At 45.2% G+C, this 18,205-nt stretch overlaps 1 protein-coding gene across 5 annotated transcripts in view; it reads right to left on the bottom strand.

The window, feature by feature from the left end:
- Positions 1–18,205, bottom strand: part of LOC141917766 (importin-11-like) — a 167,007-nt gene that overhangs the window by 139,441 nt on the left and 9,361 nt on the right. For all 5 annotated transcript variants that reach the window (XM_074811212.1, XM_074811216.1, XM_074811214.1 and 2 more), the window contains exons 3-4: positions 8,322–8,465; positions 4,083–4,183 (exon numbers count right to left, since the gene is read on the bottom strand). In XM_074811212.1, coding sequence (XP_074667313.1) covers positions 4,083–4,183; positions 8,322–8,459 — 239 coding nt within the window. In that variant the 5' untranslated portion in view covers positions 8,460–8,465. The remainder of the gene's footprint in view (positions 1–4,082; positions 4,184–8,321; positions 8,466–18,205) is intronic.

Genomic DNA, 18,205 nt, shown 5'->3' with positions numbered 1-18,205 from the left:
TAATTTTTACTGTAATAGCCTTGATATAGCATACAGCCAGCATAGAAGTGATGATATACAGTGTTATATAGCAATTATCATCATACAATTCAATTCATCGTCTATCCTCACTCAAAATCAAATCCCCTTGAGGTACTCATTGCACTTCCTCATCCTTCTGTATTACCCACCAAGTGCACCCAGGTCCTTGGGCAAAAGTAATCCCATACATAGGTTTGCCTTTGCCTGAGGCAAAAATAACCAAGACTGCTTTCCCTAGTATATTTTATGTGCACTACAGGGGCTTTATCCCCTTCTACAGTATGCAAAAGTTTTGATTAGGCAGGGCCAGCTCAATTGGCAGATCCTATATTGTTGACTAAGCAGGTGGTTTTTGCTAAATGCACGTCCCAGTGTTTGAAAGTTCCACCCTCCATTGCTCTCAGTGTAGTCTTTAACAGTCCACTGTACCACTCAATTTTCCTAGAGGTTGGCACATGATAAGGGATGTGATATACACACTCAGGGCCATGTTCTATAGCCCAAGAGTCTATGAGGTTCTTTCAGAAATGAGTCCCATTATCTAACTCAATCCTTACTGGTGTGCCATGCTGCCACAAGACTTGCTTTTCAAGGCCCAGAACAGTGTTCCGGGCAGTGCTACATGGGGCATGTAAGATGTTTCCAACCATCCGGTGGCTGCTTCCACCATTGTAAGCACAGAGTGTTTGCCTTGCCGAGTTTGTGGGAGCGTGATATAATCAACCAGCCAGGCCTCCCCATATTTATATTTTGACCATCGTCCTCCATACCAAATGGGCTTTAACCACTTGGTTTGCTTGATCGTAGCACATGTCTCACATTCATGGATTACCTGTGCAATAGCATCCATGGTTAAGTCCACCCCTCGGTCACGAGCCCATCTATATGTTGCATCTCTTCCCTGATGGCCTGAGGAGTCATGGGCCCAGCGAGCCATAAATTGTTCACCCCTATGTTGCCAGTCCAGATCTACTTGAGCCACCTTGATCTTGGCAGCCTGATCCACCTGTTGGTTGTTCTGATGTTCTTCAGTGGCCCCGCTCTTGGGTACGTGAGCGTCTACATGGCGTACTTTCACAGCCAGATTCTCTACTCGAGCAGCAATATCTTGCCATAATCCATCAGCCCAGATGGGTTTGCCTCTGCGCTGCCAGTTGCTCCGTTTCCATTGCTGTAACCACCCCCACAGGGCATTGGCCACCATCCATGAGTCAGTGTAGAGACAGAGCACTGGCCACCTTTCTCGCTCAGTGATATTGAAGGCCAGCTGGATGGCTTTCACCACTGCAAAATAACTTGATTCACCTTCTCCTTCAGCAGCTTCAGCGACTGAAGGAGACTGAAGGGCTCCACACAGCTGCCTTCCACCTCCAATGCTTTCCTACAATGCAACAGAACCATCAGTAAACAGGGCACATCGCTTCTCGTTATCCAGTAGTTTATTATATGGTGGGGCCTCTTCAGCAAGTGCTACCTCTTCCTCTGGTGCCATTCCAAAATCTTTGCCTTCTGGCCAGTTTGTGATCACTTCCAATATTCCCGGATGGCTGGGGCTCCCTATTCGAGCCCCTTGTGTGATTAATGCGACCCATTTACTCCACGTGGCATCGGCTGCATGGTGTGTAGAGGGGACCCTCCCTTTGAACATCCAGCCCAGCACTGGCAGTCGGGGAGCCAGGAGGAGCTGTGCTTCAGTCCCGATCACCTCTGAAGCAGCTCGGACCCCTTCATATGCTGCCAGTATCTCCTTTTCGGTTGGAGTATAGCGGTCTTCTGATCCTCTGTATCCCCGACTCCAAAACCCCAGGGGTCGACCCCGAGTCTCCCCTGGTGCTCTCTGCCAGAGACTCCAGGTAGGGCCATTCTTCCCGGCTGCAGTGTAGAGCACATTTTTAACATCTTGTCCTGTCCGAACTGGCCCGAGGGCTACTGCATGAACCATTTCCTGCTTAATTTGCTCAAAAGCCTGTCGCTGCTCCGGGCCCCATATAAAATCATTCTTTTTCCGAGTCACTTGATAGAGAGGGCTGACAATCTGACTGTAATTTGGAATGTGCAGTCTCCAGAAACCCACAACACCCAAGAAAGCTCGTGTTTCCTCTCTGTTAGTCGGTGGGGACATAGCTGTTATTTTATTAATCACCTCCATTGGCATCTGACAACATCCATCTTGCCATTTTACTCCTAAAAACTGAATCTCTTGTGCAGGTCCCTTGACCTTTCTTTGCTTTATGGCAAACCCAGCTCTCAGAAGGATTTGGATTATTTTCTCCCCTTTCTCAAAAACTTCTTCTGCTGTATTACCCCATATAATGATGTCATCGATGTAGTGTAAATGTTCTGGGGCTTCCCCCTGTTCCAGTGCAGCATGGATCAGTCCATGGCAGATGGTGGGGCTGTGTTTCCACCCCTGGGGCAGCCGATTCCAGGTGTATTGGACACCCCTCCAGGTAAAAGCAAACTGTGGCCTGCATTCTGCTGCCAGAGGGATGGAGAAAAATGCGTTGGCAATATCAATTGTGGGGTACCACTTGGCTGCCTTTGACTCCAGTTTGTATTATGGTGCTTTTGCCACTCATTCCCTGTCAGGGTCACCTCAGCCTCCAATACAGGCAACTGTTGAGACCCCCCTGTCACACCAGAAATACAAATGGGTTCTGCCCCTTTATAACTTGATGACATTAGAGTCCACTGCGCACCAGTATCTACTAGAGCCTTATACTCCTGTGGGTCTGATGTGTCAGGCCATCAGACCCACACAGTCCAGGAAACCCAGTTATCTCTCTCCTCCCCCTGGCTGGAGACAAGGCCCCTCTAGTCCTCATCGTAGGATTCTCTACTCACTTGTAAAAACAAATTAGAATTTTTTTCCATAGGATCAGGAATAAGATCAGACCTTTTGCTCTGTCTGGGGAACTGCCCACTGGAGACTGGAGCAACAAACCAGGACACCCTTTTTGAAATTACATATACTTTTTAAAGAAAAAAAAAAAAAAAAAAAAGAACTACACACAGAACACTGAAAAGTATATAGTTCTGTAGGTATCACAAATTATAATAGCACTGTTCGTAACTTTTAAGTAAATTATTTGGTACTCAAGAACACTGGATAGATTTTTAGCTTCTTTGGAGAACTTTTTGTCATGCATTATCAGAACCCACATATCAGAACCACAAAAAAATGAAGATCAGAACTTCCTATTGTGATAGCTACTGCTTCTCACATATATATTCAGTACAAGTTTTGAATCAACTTAAATTAAATGTCTCCTTAGTAATCTCTCCAACAGACTCCCTACCTTTCACATTGTGGGGATTCAGAAGGAGTCCCTGCGAGAAAATGGACATGTGAGCAATCCTGCATATGAGCAAGACTGGCAAAGCCTCAGCTTCGGCGAGGATGTGATGAGGGAATGACCCTGGAAGAATGAGGAAGAACCCAGGAAGTTAAACAACTTCAGGGTGTGGGTCTGGGCAGAGAAGAAGTTTGTACAATGTCGAGGTGGCAGTTCTCAGCCAATCAGAAGAGAGCTTAAGGAGCATGTGCAAAGCTAACTGTCCAATCAGAAAGAATTGTACCATGTGATTTTATCATGTGATTCTCACCTGCATTATAAAAGGCTTGTCCACCATATTAAAGTAGGCATTGCATAATCACCGTGTGATCATTTGCATGCGTTTATCTCCTGCACTCCACCATAATAAAATTGGCATTGCTTAATCACACTGATAGTCTGCACTGTCCATATCTCCCGCATCACATCTGCCACTATCTGAAAGTCCAGGTGTTAACTGTATCATGCTTATCACATCACTTCAAAATCTGGTATCTATGAAAAAGACTTCCAACTCAGTTTTTAAAAGTAAAACATGAACAGAGTTGTAAGAAGTACTATGAAAACAGACTGGTTCATTTATGAGTCCTAATGTTGAAACATTTTATCAATTTCACCATAAATTCTAAAGTAACTTCTATCAACCAAGGAATTTGCTGTTTTCCAGTTTGGAAAGTGTAACAAAACCTATCATAGAAGGTTAAGTGGAAGAAAATTAGAACTTACTGTGGTGCGACCCGTCTCCAGTAGCGATCAATTCCATTTTTGAAGTACAGCACAGCTAACCATCTTACATTCACATCCAGGGTATGATTTGTAAAGATATTCTGTTAACAAAAAAGATTAAGTTAAAATCTGCTCAACGTGCTACAGACAGGATAGAAGTTATATCAACACATGCACTGGCGTATGTATAAATACACACACTTTGATGTACAGGTGCATATAAAAACATGTATTAGCATTTGACAGACAAGTGAAACTATGTGTTAAACATTAATTTTAAAAGATTACAAAAATGTTTATCACTAGCCCTAATACTTGATTTGTAAGAACTAAACCAAACTTAAAGGGCAAATATATTTCTAATCTCATCTGGCTGAGCAGGGAATAAAAGGGTAATAATTACTAGCACCAGCCAGTTAATACACTCTTTAATGACATAGCTGGATTATGACTAGAGTAAGAAGTTTTTCTTTATTGTGCGGTGCCACAGACTTCTGAGGTCTTTCAGAAGGTTTCTTCATTATTTTGACATGTGCCAAAAACTGTCCTGACTACCAATGTTGACTGCAAAACAGTGATCTGGCAGGACAGCAATTCTCAAACCTGCCTATGCTTATTCTTGAAAATTAGCTTCTACTACTAAAAAGATATCTATGTGTATACATATATATGTAATAGGACTTCCTTTCCAAAAGCTCATTTAGGAAAAGGGATTGAATCTTAGAAACAGATATCTATATATACTCAGCCGGCAGCCAGACGCCACATGGCCAGCTGTTCACCTCCCCCCTCCCTGGTGAAATAGGGGAGGGACAAAAAGAAGAGAATTCGTGGGTTGAATAAAAAGAAAGCATTTACTAAATATACCAAGAGAACAACAGTAACAATAGCGAGTCCAAAAAAGGAACGGGTAAGATGCAGCAGTGACTTACCGAGCGTGGCGACCGCCCCCCCCCCCCCCCCCAGCAACACGCGACCGCACCGGAACCTGAAAACGGCGCCCGCCCGAGAGAGCCCGCGCCCACCTGTATCCCTGGGCATGGCATCACATGGTATGAAATACTCCAATGACTGGTCCGGACCGGCCCTCCAGCTGTGCTCCCTCTCAACCCAGGGAAAGTTAACTCTATCCTGGTCGAAACCAGGACAGGTGGGTTGACCTTGGCTAGATGCCAGTTGCCCACCAAGCCATTCTATCATTCCCCCTTAACTGGAAAAAGGGAGAGAAAATATAATGAAAGGACAGGGTGATCACTCAGCAGTTACCATCATAGGCAAAACAGACTCGACTTGGGGAAATTAATTTAGTTTACAACCAATCAAATCAGAGTAGGGTAAAGAGAAACAACACTAAATCTTAAAACACCTTCCCCTCACCCCTCCCTTCTTCCTGGGCTCAACTTTACCCCTGCCTTCTCTACCTCCTCCCCACCCCAAGCAGCACAGGAGGATAGGGAGTGGGGGTTGCAGTCAGTTCATCACAGGATGTCTCTGCTGCTCCTTCCTCCTCACACTCTTCCCCTGCTCCAGCGTGGGGTCCCTCCCACGGGAGACAGTCCTCCATGAACTGCTCCAATGTGGGTCCTTCCCACGGGCTGCAGCTCTTCACAAACTGCTCCAGCATGGACCCTTTCCATGGGGTGCAGTCCTTCAGGAACAGACTGCTCCAGTGTGGGTCCCCCACGGGGTCACAAGTGCTGCCAGCAAACCTGCTCCAGCGTGGGCTCCTCTCTCCACAGGGCCACAAGTCCTGCCAGGAACCTGCTCCAGCACAGGATCTGCACAAGGTCACAGTCTCCTTCAGGTCACATCCACCTGCTCTGGCGTGGGGTCCTCTTTGGGCTGCAGGTGGAGATCTGCTCCACCGTTACCCTCCCCGGGCTGCAGGTGGAGATCTGCTCCACCGTTACCCTCCCCGGGCTGCAGGTGGAGATCTGCTCCACCGTTACCCTCCCCGGGCTGCAGGTGGAGATCTGCTCCACCGTTACCCTCCCCGGGCTGCAGGTGGAGATCTGCTCCACCGTTACCCTCCCCGGGCTGCAGGTGGAGATCTGCTCCACCGTTACCCTCCCCGGGCTGCAGGTGGAGATCTGCTCCACCGTTACCCTCCCCGGGCTGCAGGTGGAGATCTGCTCCACCGTTACCCTCCCTGGGCTGCAGGGGCACGGCTGCCTCACCATGGGCTGCACCAGGGGCTGCAGGGGAATCTCTGCTCTGGCACCTGGAGCACCTCCTCCCCCTCCTTCTTCACTGACCTTGGGGTCTGCAGAGTTGTTTCTCTCACATATTCTCACTCCTCTCTCCCAGCTGCTGTTTTCGCTGCAGGGGTTTTTTTCCCCACCTTAAATATGTTCTCCCAGAGGTGCTACCACCATCACTGATGGGCTCAGCCTTGCCCAGCAGTGGGTCCATCTTGGAGCCGGCTGGCACTGGCTCTATCAAACCTGGGGGAAGCTTCTGGCAGCTTCTCACAGAAGCCACCCCTGTAGCCCCCCTGCTACCAAAACCTTGCCGTGCAAACCCAATACATCAAGGTATCTACACAAGAACCAGCAAAACCTCTTTATGTTCTGTATCCACATATAAGCTTTCCAAAACAAAGAGTATTTCATATAACACACTAATGCCATTGTAGAAATTGCAGAAGTGAAGCTAAACAATACATGAACTGATATAACTGGTAAAGGACAGAGGTTTCTTTTCAAAAGCAACCATTCTATCACTGACTTTTCAGCTCTGTTCTTCAAAAGAGAAGCACAGAAACTAACATTAATAACTCCACTAGATATTAAAAATTGTAGATTCAAAGATGCATTTCTCACAATGCATTATAGTTTTCTCTATCTGAAAGCAATTATATTACTTTCCCTATCCCATAGAGATTAACCATCTTATCTCTCTATTTATAATCATCTCTGTATTGGGTTTGTGTGGCAAGATTTGGGGGCGGGGGGGGGTGGGGGGTGGCATGTGTTACAGGGGTGGCTTGTCAAGTCTGTTTTGCCCGTGACAGCAATTGCTGAGTGATCTCCCTGTCCTTATCTCAACCCACAAATCTTTTCTCATATTTTCTCTTCCCTATCCAGCTGAGGAGGGGGAGTGAAAGAACAGCTTGGTGTGCACATCCAGCCAGGTCAACCCACCACAATCTGCTTCCTCCCCCCTTTTCTGCTCCACCAAGAAGGTGCCAATTATCTGCTCTCCTAGGCAGTCTGCCTGACATAATTAAGTTAAACAAAGAAGCAGAGATACTCTACTTCTATTTAGTTTGGAAGATTACTATTTATATTTCACACTTGAAGAAAGGCTGATGTGTCCCCTAACTGGTCTACTTAACCACATTAATCATCATTTGATCCTTTTAAACCCTGCATTTTTAGCCCTTAAATTTAAACTTAACTCCCATCAACTTCAGTTACAGCTATGAGCACTCAATTTGTCTACAGCCTGAGCTACAAGGTCTCACAGCAAACATCCAGAACATAAGAAACACCCAGTCGGTGGCTATTTCTGCTGTTTTCCATCAAGATTGTTTATCACTACAGAAACTCTGTGACAAAGGCAGTGGGTAAAACACAATTAGACCTCTCGGAAGTCAGATTTTTTTTTCCCCCCCCCTTTCCCTAAATCCCCTGACTCACCTTCAACTTTTCAAACAAATCAAAGAGGGTCTGCAGAGAATAGAATATGTCACTGTACAACTCTGAGTCATTCATCCTGTGCACTGAAGACAGATGTTTGTAGGAAAAGCAGTTTATCTGTATGTTTTTTTAAGACTATTATGTTATAAACACATACATCTAGGAATGTTAACTTCCAAGTGTCTTCTCTGAAATCACTGGGTCTCCTTCTTTGACTATGTTTTCATCACCTTGCACCATATTAACACATCTATTTCACCAACAGTATTAGTACCTTTAAAAGTATTCAACCTTTCCCATTCTAGGAACCTTACTACCAGCTCAGTCAGCTAATCTCCCTGGGAATCTCTCTCTGCTGACAAGGAAAGCAATCCCAGCTGTGTATCAAACTTAGTACAACGAAAAGCACGGGGAAACTTTTCTTCTACAAAAACTGTCAGAATGCATCCCCTCCACAATAAAGAAAAGGTGGTTACTGCCTTGGTATATACAAGCTCAAAGCTTCTCTCAGCCAGAGGTCATGGTTCAACAGTATTCTAGAAAGCCACATTCAAAATTACTCAAAATTTATATAATAGCACTTTTCACTGTATCTTACCAACAACACTGAATAAAAGCCTGGCTGCGTCTCCCACTGCTTCAGTTGTTCCTCAGCTGGTTTCAACACTGCAGTATCTTGACTAGTAGCTTGGGTCAAGACTCGCAAAACAATAGTGCTAGTACTGTTGAGATCCATGAAAATCTGAGAAGATTTTAAAAGGAAGAAAAACACTTAAGAAAAAAAGACAGCAAATATAGACAGGTATTTTCCATTCACATTATCTAAACACCCCAACTAATTTTTCATTAGACTACACTGTATAAGATAGTATTGCACCCACTCACAGGCAGTGTCAAGGTACAGTGATTAAACTATCTTGCTTTCAGAAATTTCTCAGCAGAAAAAGCAAGCATTAAGTCTATCATTACAAGCACATTTACAAGATTTGAGGAATTACAGAAAATATACTGATTTAAACTAGTTACCTCTCTGTGAAGCACAGCAAACTAGGAACAAAACCACAAGTAGCAATAACTTCAGCTGTAGGCAGAGCAAACCATGAGGCTGAGGCAGAGTATTAACATTGCTTTATTTTCTGAATAGTTTTTCCCCAAAACAGGAACTGACCCATTTCAGATAGTTAAATTCTACAGCTCAAATCTATCTAGACATTTTATATCAATTTAAAAGAGGATGAATTGTAGAGTTTCACAATTAGAGTCCTAAACGAAATGGAATTTTCCTCAATATATATGTATTCCTTCATTATCTATTTAACATACAAAATGCTAATCAGTTGAACTGAGAATACCAATTGCCTAATTCCCAATATAAATACATTCTTGTACTCTATAAAGACAAAACAAAACATTGCTCACAAAGTGACATAAACAGAGATTACACTGATAATGACTGCAGAAACAGCATTACAACAAATTAAAGAGAAACGTATATAAAACCAACTATGAAAATTGACAATTAAAACTGGTTTTCCGTCTATAAAATCTTCCATTTATAACCTATGTAAACTTTTTATAATACAGATATATGTTAAAATATTTATGGATTAAAGTTTTATAAATAAACAACCAAGCAGAGTTTATTTCTCTTCTACAAACAGGCTTGATGATTTGCTTTTGTTTAACACTAAAAAAAGTTTATCTTTCCAACCTTCAGGAAAAAAAAGAAAAAGATATAAAATTGTTAGGGTGATGGTAAGAAAGTCAGAAATTAAATATTATTCTGATACATGTTTAAAATTTTGGATTATTTTGAAAAAAAACAACCATCCTAACAACAAAACAAGCAACAAAATTAAAGACCTTTATATCAGTAATAGTCCTGCACAATTAATATATATATAAATCTAAGAATATGATAATTCGTAAGTCTCCAATCATCCTCAACAAAAACAGACTAAAAATTCAATATCCTAAGGTTAAAAAAGTACTTTCAAAACTAACTACAAAATCATCTCTCTTTACAGCAATAATTGAACAGAACAAGTAACTCAACCTGTTTTATACTACTAATGTGATTCATCTTTTCATCTCTCTGCTTTATCTGCCCTGCAAAACCAATCTACCTTCTATTTCTGCATATCTTCTTGTATCAGTCATTTCAATACTTATCAACTTGCAGATGCTCTAAAAACTTCCTATGATTATGAGACCTTTGCATAACAAATTTAAACATTCAAATTCTCAGCTCACTTCTCAGAGGACCATTAATTTCCAGGGAACCAAGACCCTGATTTAGACTATAAAATCCAATTGGGACTGGTTTACCCTATGAGTAATAGTGCCCAGCACGAAGAACTGATGTCAAGGCAAGACTTCGATGTTATACTAGAAAGTCCTGCTAGCTTAAGTTTTACACTAAAAATAATAATGAAATAATAAATTTGTAAATAATGTTGTTGACATGACAGGCAGAAAAAAGAGGTATTTAGGTACAATATCTTCAATTTTTTTCTTTCTGCAGATATTTTGACATCTTGAGTACCTTAAGCTGTCTGCATCATTGCTCAGCCAGAATTGGCCAAGAGGCAGCAATGCAATGACAACACTGAAAAACACTGGGCTAACTTGTAAAGATCACAATAGGAACTCCATATTCACACACATAAAACTTGAGTAAATTAAACACACACAAGAAAAGCAGCAATAAAAGATATATTCAGATTTTTCTGGTATAAAATGATAATGAAGGAATGGAAGAAAGGAAAAGAAGGATACAGGAAAAAAACATAACAGAAGTAGGTATAGAGTTTGCACTAAGGAAGAAATAATAGCTCAATTCCTGCAAGATCAAAACTACAGTACATGTTATAATTTCCTTAATTTCCATTCAAAAGTAAAATTACTGTATTTCTAAAGACATATATTCTTATCTTACACTTATCAACCAAGACCTGATAACGTATAATTCTGAAGCACCTAATCAACTAAAAAAAATAGCAGACCATCAATCTGATTATTAGATGAAAATCAAAGAGACAACTTCTGAAAGTTAGTAAACCAGCAGTGTATGTGTGTGTAAACAAAATGGTAAATAACTTCAACTTCAGAAAAGTTGATTTTAGGCCTTTGCAGAACACTGTTCTTCAAATAATGAGTTGCCATAGGAAAACTGCATGTGCAGCAACAGTCAATCTGCAGCACATACCCAAATACTTGCTAAAGATCCATTGCAAGGATATGTTCATTTGAGAGAGGGAAAAAACAGATTATGGAGCATTCATGTGACAATTGATTTCACACTACAAAACTAAGATGATTTCAGCTAAATTAAATGATTACTCAGCTACATTCAAATCTGATGCAAACAAGGAAGGTTCCCCCACCAGGGAATGATGCTGCTAATAAAAATTTAAATACTTCACCTAAAAACGTTCCCATCACATGACTTACAGAAGTTAGTACAATACAAACACAAAAACCATGAGGCCATTTTTAATTTTCTTATTTCAAAATAATTAGCTGGCAGATCTAAAGATGACAAAAAAAAATTCACAGAAATATTCTCAAAGCTTCTTTTCTATTAATTATTTTCATTCTTAGAAAATCTTCTATTTTTATTGAAAAAACAGAGCAGCCACTGCTTTTAAAAGAAAAAAAAAAAACAACCCCCAACAAAAAACCCAAAACAAACCCAAATCAACTCACAACTTGCATTTACTCCAGTACTCTGTCGTGGTTTGAACTCAGCCAGTATCCAATCACCATGTGGCCAGTCGTTTACTTCCCCCCACCCCGGCCCGGTGAAATTCATATCTTGAATAAAAAAAATTTAGTAATAGTAATAAAAAACAACACTAACAACAGTAAAGTCCAAAAGGGGTAAAATGCAGCGGTGACTTACCAAGCAGCGACCAGTACGCAGCCCTCCCGCCGCAGCAGCGATCCCAACCGCATCACAAAATACCGCCGCACCAACACAGAAACCGATAAAGAAATGAGAGAGCACACATCCAACTATATACTGAGCATGACATCACATGACATGGAATACTCCAATGACTGATCCAGGCTCAGCCCTCCAGCTGTGCTCCCTCTCAGCCCAAGGAAAGTTAACTCTATCCTGGCCAAAACCAGGACAGTCTCCAGCCCTTATTCCATACCACTGATGTCATGCTCAGGTTCCAAATCCATCCTAAGGAATCACCACCCCTTTTTCCCAGGTCTCACAGATACCATTCCCTCAGTCTATGGGCCATCCTTCCACAATGTCTGCTGAGTTCATTTAGTCCATAACTTCGGGTTCCATCTGTCATGACAGTCTATAAGGCTGAGGAATGAGGTGGAGTTGGCTCAGTCGGTGGAGCAGGAGGCTTTGGATGTGGCACAGGGATGTTGCGAGAAACCAATTGCAATGACAGGGTTATTTGACAGTTCTGTTCATTGGCTGTTCTCACCTAAAATCAAATCTCCCTGAGGCACACATCAGACTTCTCCGTCCTTCTGCACTACCCACCAAGTGCACCCAGGTCCTTGGGCAAAAGTAATCCCACGCATGGGTTTACCTTTACCCACTGCAGGAGTAACCCAGACGGTCTTCCCCAACATATTCCTAATGCGCACTACGGGGGCTTTATCCCCATCCACGGTATGTAGGAGGTTTGATTGAGCAGGGCCAGCTTGCTTGGCAGATCCTCTGGGATTGACTAACCAGGTGGCTTTTGCTAAATGCACGTCCCAGTGTTTGAAAGTCCCACCCCCCATTGCTCTCAGTGCAGTTTTCAGCAACCCACTGTATCGCTCAATTTTCCCAGAGGCTGGTGCATGGTAGGGAATGTGATATATCCACTCAATGCCATGTTCTTTGGCCCAGGCCTCTATGAGGTTGTTTCAGAAATGTGTCCCATTATCTGACTCAATCCCTTCTGGCGTGCCATGCCGCCATAAGACTTTCTCCTCAAGGCCTAAAATGGTGTTCAGGGCAGTGGCATGGGGCACGGCCTAAGTTTCTAACCAACCCGTGGCTGCTTCCACCGCTGTAGGCACATAGTGTTTGCCATGCGGAGTTTGCGGGAGCGTGATATGATCAATCTGCCAGGCCTCCCCATATTTATACTTTGACCATCGTCCTCCATACCAAATGGGCTTTAACCGTTTGGCTTGCTTGATCGTAGCACATGTCTCACATTCATGGATTACCTGTGCAATAGCATCCATGGTTAAGTCCACCCCTTGGTCACGAGCCCATCTATATGTTGCATCTCTTCCCTGATGGCCTGAGGAGTCATGGGCCCAGCGAGCCATAAATTGTTCACCCCTATGTTGCCAGTCCAGATCTACTTGAGCCACCTTGATCTTGGCAGCCTGATCCACCTGTTGGTTGTTCTGATGTTCTTCAGTAGCCCGGCTCTTGGGTACATGAGCATCTATATGGCATACTTTCACAATCAGATTCTCTATTATAACATCTTAAATAACATCCTTACTGATGACCTAGACGAGGGGATCGAGTGCACCCTCAATAAATTTGCAGACAACACCAAGTTGGGTGGGAGTGTTGATCTGCTCGAGGGTAGGGAGGCTCTGCAGAGAGATCTGGCCAGGCTGGAGCGATGGGCTGAGGCCAACTGGAGGAGTTTCAATAAGGGCAAATGCCAGGTGCTGCACTTGGGCCACAACAACCCCCAGCAGCGCTACAGGCTTGGGGAGGAGTGGCTGGAGAGCTGCCAGTCAGAGAGGGACCTGGGGGGGTTGATTGACAGCCAGCTGAACAGGAGCCAGCAGTGTGCCCAGGTGGACAAGAAGGCCAATGGCATCCTGGCTTGTATCAGAAATAGCGTGGCCAGCAGGGACAGGGAAGGGATCTTGCCCCTGTACTCGGCACTGCTAAGGCCGCACCTTGATTACTGTGTTCAGTTTTGGGCCCCTCACTACAAAAAGGCCATTGAATGACTTGAGCATGTCCAGAGAAGGGCAACGGAGCTGGTGCAGGGTCTGGAGCACAGGTCATACGAGGAGTGGCTGAGGGAACTGGGGGGGTTTAGTCTGGAGAAGAGGAGGCTGAGGGGAGACCTCATCGCCCTCTACAACTCCCTGAAAGGAGGGTGCAGAGAGCTGGGGATGAGTCTCTGTAACCAAGTAATAAGCGATGGAAGAAGAGGTAATGGCCTCAAGTTGCAGCAGGGAAGGTTTAGACTAGATATTAAGAAGCATTTCTTTCCAGAAGGGGTTGTTAGGCGTTGCAATGGGCTGCCCAGGGAGGTGGTGGAGTCCTCATCCCTGGAGGTGTTTAAGGGTCAGGTTGACATAGCGCTGAGGGATATGGTGTAGTTGAGAACTGTTAATGTTGGGTTGATGGTTGGACTGGATGATCTTCAAGGTCTTTTCCAACCTAGACAATTCTGTGATTCTACCCGAGCAGCAATATCTTGCCATAATTCAGCAGCCAAGATGGGTGTGCCTCTTCGCTGCCAGTTGCTCTGTTTCCACCGCTGTGACCACCCCCACAGGGCATTTTACACTGACTAATGGATGGTGGCGAGACAGAGCACTGGCCACTTTTCTCGCTCAGCAATATCCAAGGCCAGCTGGACAGCTTTCACCTCTGCGAACTGACTCGATTCACCTTCTCCTTCAGCAGCTTCAGCAACCCGTCGTGTGGGGCTCCATACAGCTGCTTTCCACCTTCGATGTTTCCCCACAATGCGACAGGACCCATCGGTAAACAGGGCCCATCGCTTCTCGTTATCTGGTAGTTTATTACATGGAGGGGCCTCTTCAGCACGTGTCACCTCTTCCTCTGGCATCATTCTGAAATCTTTGCCTTCTGGCCAATTCATAATCACTTCCAGTATTCCTGGACGGCTGGGGCTCCCTAATCGTGTGATTAATGCAACCCTTTTGCTCCACGTGGCATCGGCTGCATGGTGTGTAGAGGGGACCCTCCCTTTGAACATCCAGCCCAGCACTGGCAGTCGGGGAGCCAGGAGGAGCTGTGCTTCAGTCCCGATCACCTCTGAAGCAGCTCGGACCCCTTCATATGCTGCCAGTATCTCCTTTTCGGTTGGAGTATAGCGGTCTTCTGATCCTCTGTATCCCCGACTCCAAAACCCCAGGGGTCGACCCCGAGTCTCCCCTGGTGCTCTCTGCCAGAGACTCCAGGTAGGGCCATTCTTCCCGGCTGCAGTGTAGAGCACATTTTTAACATCTTGTCCTGTCCGAACTGGCCCGAGGGCTACTGCATGAACCATTTCCTGCTTAATTTGCTCAAAAGCCTGTCGCTGCTCCGGGCCCCATATAAAATCATTCTTTTTCCGAGTCACTTGATAGAGAGGGCTGACAATCTGACTGTAATTTGGAATGTGCAGTCTCCAGAAACCCACAACACCCAAGAAAGCTCGTGTTTCCTTTCTGTTAGTCGGTGGAGACATAGGTGTTATTTTATTAATCACCTCCATTGGCATCTGACGACGTCCATCTTGCCATTTTATTCCTAAAAACTGAATCTCTTGTGCAGGTCCCTTGACCTTACCACGCTTTATGGCAAAACCAGCTCTCAGAAGGATTTGGATTATTTTCTCCCCTTTCTCAAAAACTTCTTCTGCTGTATTACCCCATATAATGATGTCATCGATGTAGTGTAAATGTTCTGGGGCTTCCCCCTGTTCCAGTGCAGCATGGATCAGTCCATGGCAGATGGTGGGGCTGTGTTTCCACCCCTGGGGCAGCCGATTCCAGGTGTATTGGACACCCCTCCAGGTAAAAGCAAACTGTGGCCTGCATTCTGCTGCCAGAGGGATGGAGAAAAATGCGTTGGCAATATCAATCGTGGCGTACCACTTGGCGGCCTTCGACTCTAGTTCATATTGCAGTTCCAACATGTCTGGCACGGCAGCACTCAGCGGTGGCGTGACTTCATTCAGGCCACGCTAGTCCACTGTCGATCTCCACTCTCCATTAGACTTTCGCACTGGCCATATGGGGCTGTTAAAGGGGGAGTGCCTCTTGCTGATGACTCCTTGGCTCTCTAGCTGACGAATCAGTCTATGGATAGGGATTACAGCGTCTCGATTGGTGCGATATTGCTGTCGGTGCACGGTTGTAGTGGCAGTTGGCACCCGTTGTTCTTCAACCCTCAGCAATGCCACAACAGAAGGATCCTCTGAGAGACCAGGTAACACAGACAGCTGTTTAATTCCTTCTGTTTCCAAGGCAGCTATACCAAAAGCCCACCGATACCCTTTTGGGTCCTTAAAATACCCTCTCCTGAGATAATCTATGCCAAGAATACATGGAGCGTCTGGGCCACTCACAATGGGGTGGTTTTCCCACTCTTCTCCACTTAGGCTCACCTCGGCCTCCAATACAGTCAACTGTTGAGACCCCCCTGTCACTCCTGAAATACAAATGGGTTCTGCCCCTTAAAAATTTGATGGCATTAGGGTGCATTGCGCACCAGTGTCCACTAGAGCCTTATACTGCTGAGGGTCAGATGTGCCAGGCCATCGAATCCACACGGTCCAGTAAACTCTGTTGTCCCTGTCCTCCGCCTGGCTGGAGGCAGGGCCCCTCTAATGTTGGTCATAATACTCGCTAACGACAAATGGGTTAGTGTGGTGTGCACGGGTTTCAGCCTCATCTTGGTCACCCACTTCTTGTAAATACAAGTCAGAAGTTCTTCTCATAGGATCATGAGCAAAGTCGACCTTTGTGCTCCGTTTGGGCACTTGATTACTGGAAACTGGAGCAGCATTTCTCCTAAAAGAACCCCGTTTTGTACTTGTTCTTCCTTCCAGCTCACATACCCGCTCTTCTAGGAGGTAGGTCAGTTTTCCATCCCATTTCTTCATGTCTTCTCCATGGTCACGCAGGCAATGCCACAGCTCCCCCCGTGGTGTGTACCGGTTCTCTCGAGTAGGGAAACGACTGCTCCTAATAGCCGAGATTCTGGTCCGTGCAGGTGGGGAGTAGGACATGTTCTCGTTAAATTGCTGGAATTCATGAAATAATTTCTCCACAGCTGCAACGAGGGGGTAAGAGAGACTTTCTTCATATTGTCGTAGTCAGCGAGCCAGTTCATCCACTGCTGGTCCCTCTTCGTCTCTCCGGTCCGTTACTGCTGATGCACTGGCATATGATGAGGGTGTGCTCCGTACAAACTTCCTCCACACGGGCCGGGTGCATCGGACTTCATCTGGATCTGTGGGTAGCCGTGCATTATCTGGGTCATAGTAAACTGCCTCCCGCACAGCTAGCTCCCTCAGGTATTGAATGCCTCTCTCCATAGTGGTCCGCTTACTTGGTCGACATGCAAAGTCTTCCTTGAAGGGATACCTCTCCCTCACACTTGACAGAAGTCGCTTCCAGAGACTGAGATTTTGTGTCTCCTTTCCAATGGCCTTGTCAATGCCCCCTTCCCTACACAGGGATCCCAGCTGCCTCACCTCCCTGCCCTCTAGTTCCATGCCACTGGCCTCGCTATCCCAGCACCGCAGCAGCCAGGTAACGAGTTGCTCACCTGGATGGCGGCTGGAATCTTTTCTTATGTCTCACAACTCACTCAGGGATAAGGATCGGGTGACTATCACTGGCTCTGCCTCCTCCTGTTCTCGTGATGGGCCTGGTTCATCCTCACCCTGTACACTGCGAGGGGATTTTCTTGTGTATTTCTTCTTCTGTCTGGGAGCAACTGACACTGTCGTGGGTTGGTTCTCTGGTTCAGCTGCAGCGCCTGTCCTCGGGCTTGTAGTGGCTGCAGCTTCTGTTACTTGGTTACCAGGTGCAGAGCCCTTCTCTTCCTCTTGAGGGTGCTGAACAGTGTTTAATAGCACTCGGTAGGGGATGGGCCAGGCCCCAGCATGTTGCAGTGAGCTGTGCCTCCCTGGAATTACCCGGGTGACAACATACTTTTCCCAAATATTTCACTAGTTCTTCAGGATTCTGCACCTGTGCAGGAGTGAAGTTCCAATACACTGGAGGTGCTCACTGTCCTAGGTACTTGCCCAGGCTACCCCACACCCCCAGCCACTCATAATTCTCCAACCTTGGAGTAGATTTCCTTGTGATACTCTTAAATAGTTGCTTAACCCTGAACAAAACTTGAACCACATGCAGGAACACACTAGCTCCTAGCACGAAGATGACCATGTAAATGTCAACATTCCAAGGATATTTGAAATTCCTCAATTTCTCAAACACAGCTGTAAATAGCCCCAGGGCTGATGACAGCACCCCATCATAGATAAGCATCACATAGTACAGCAAAACCAAAATCTTAATCCCACTCTCACGGACTGTGAGCAACAGCATGGGAAATACATATTGCCAGTGAGGTGATAACATCTTAAGGAGCCAAGCAATAAACATTATTACCTGTTCTGTCGTTATCTCAAACCGAGAAGCCCCCCGCTGGGTGCCAAAAAGACTTTTGTGGTTTGAACTCAGCTGGTAGCCAATCACCACGAGGCCATTTATTTACTCTCC

Source organism: Strix aluco, chromosome W (assembly GCF_031877795.1).
Source record: "Strix aluco isolate bStrAlu1 chromosome W, bStrAlu1.hap1, whole genome shotgun sequence".
Lineage (NCBI taxonomy): Eukaryota > Metazoa > Chordata > Aves > Strigiformes > Strigidae > Strix > Strix aluco.
The sequence above is the reverse complement of the archived record's forward strand: the minus strand, read 5'-3'. Positions and strand labels throughout refer to the sequence as shown.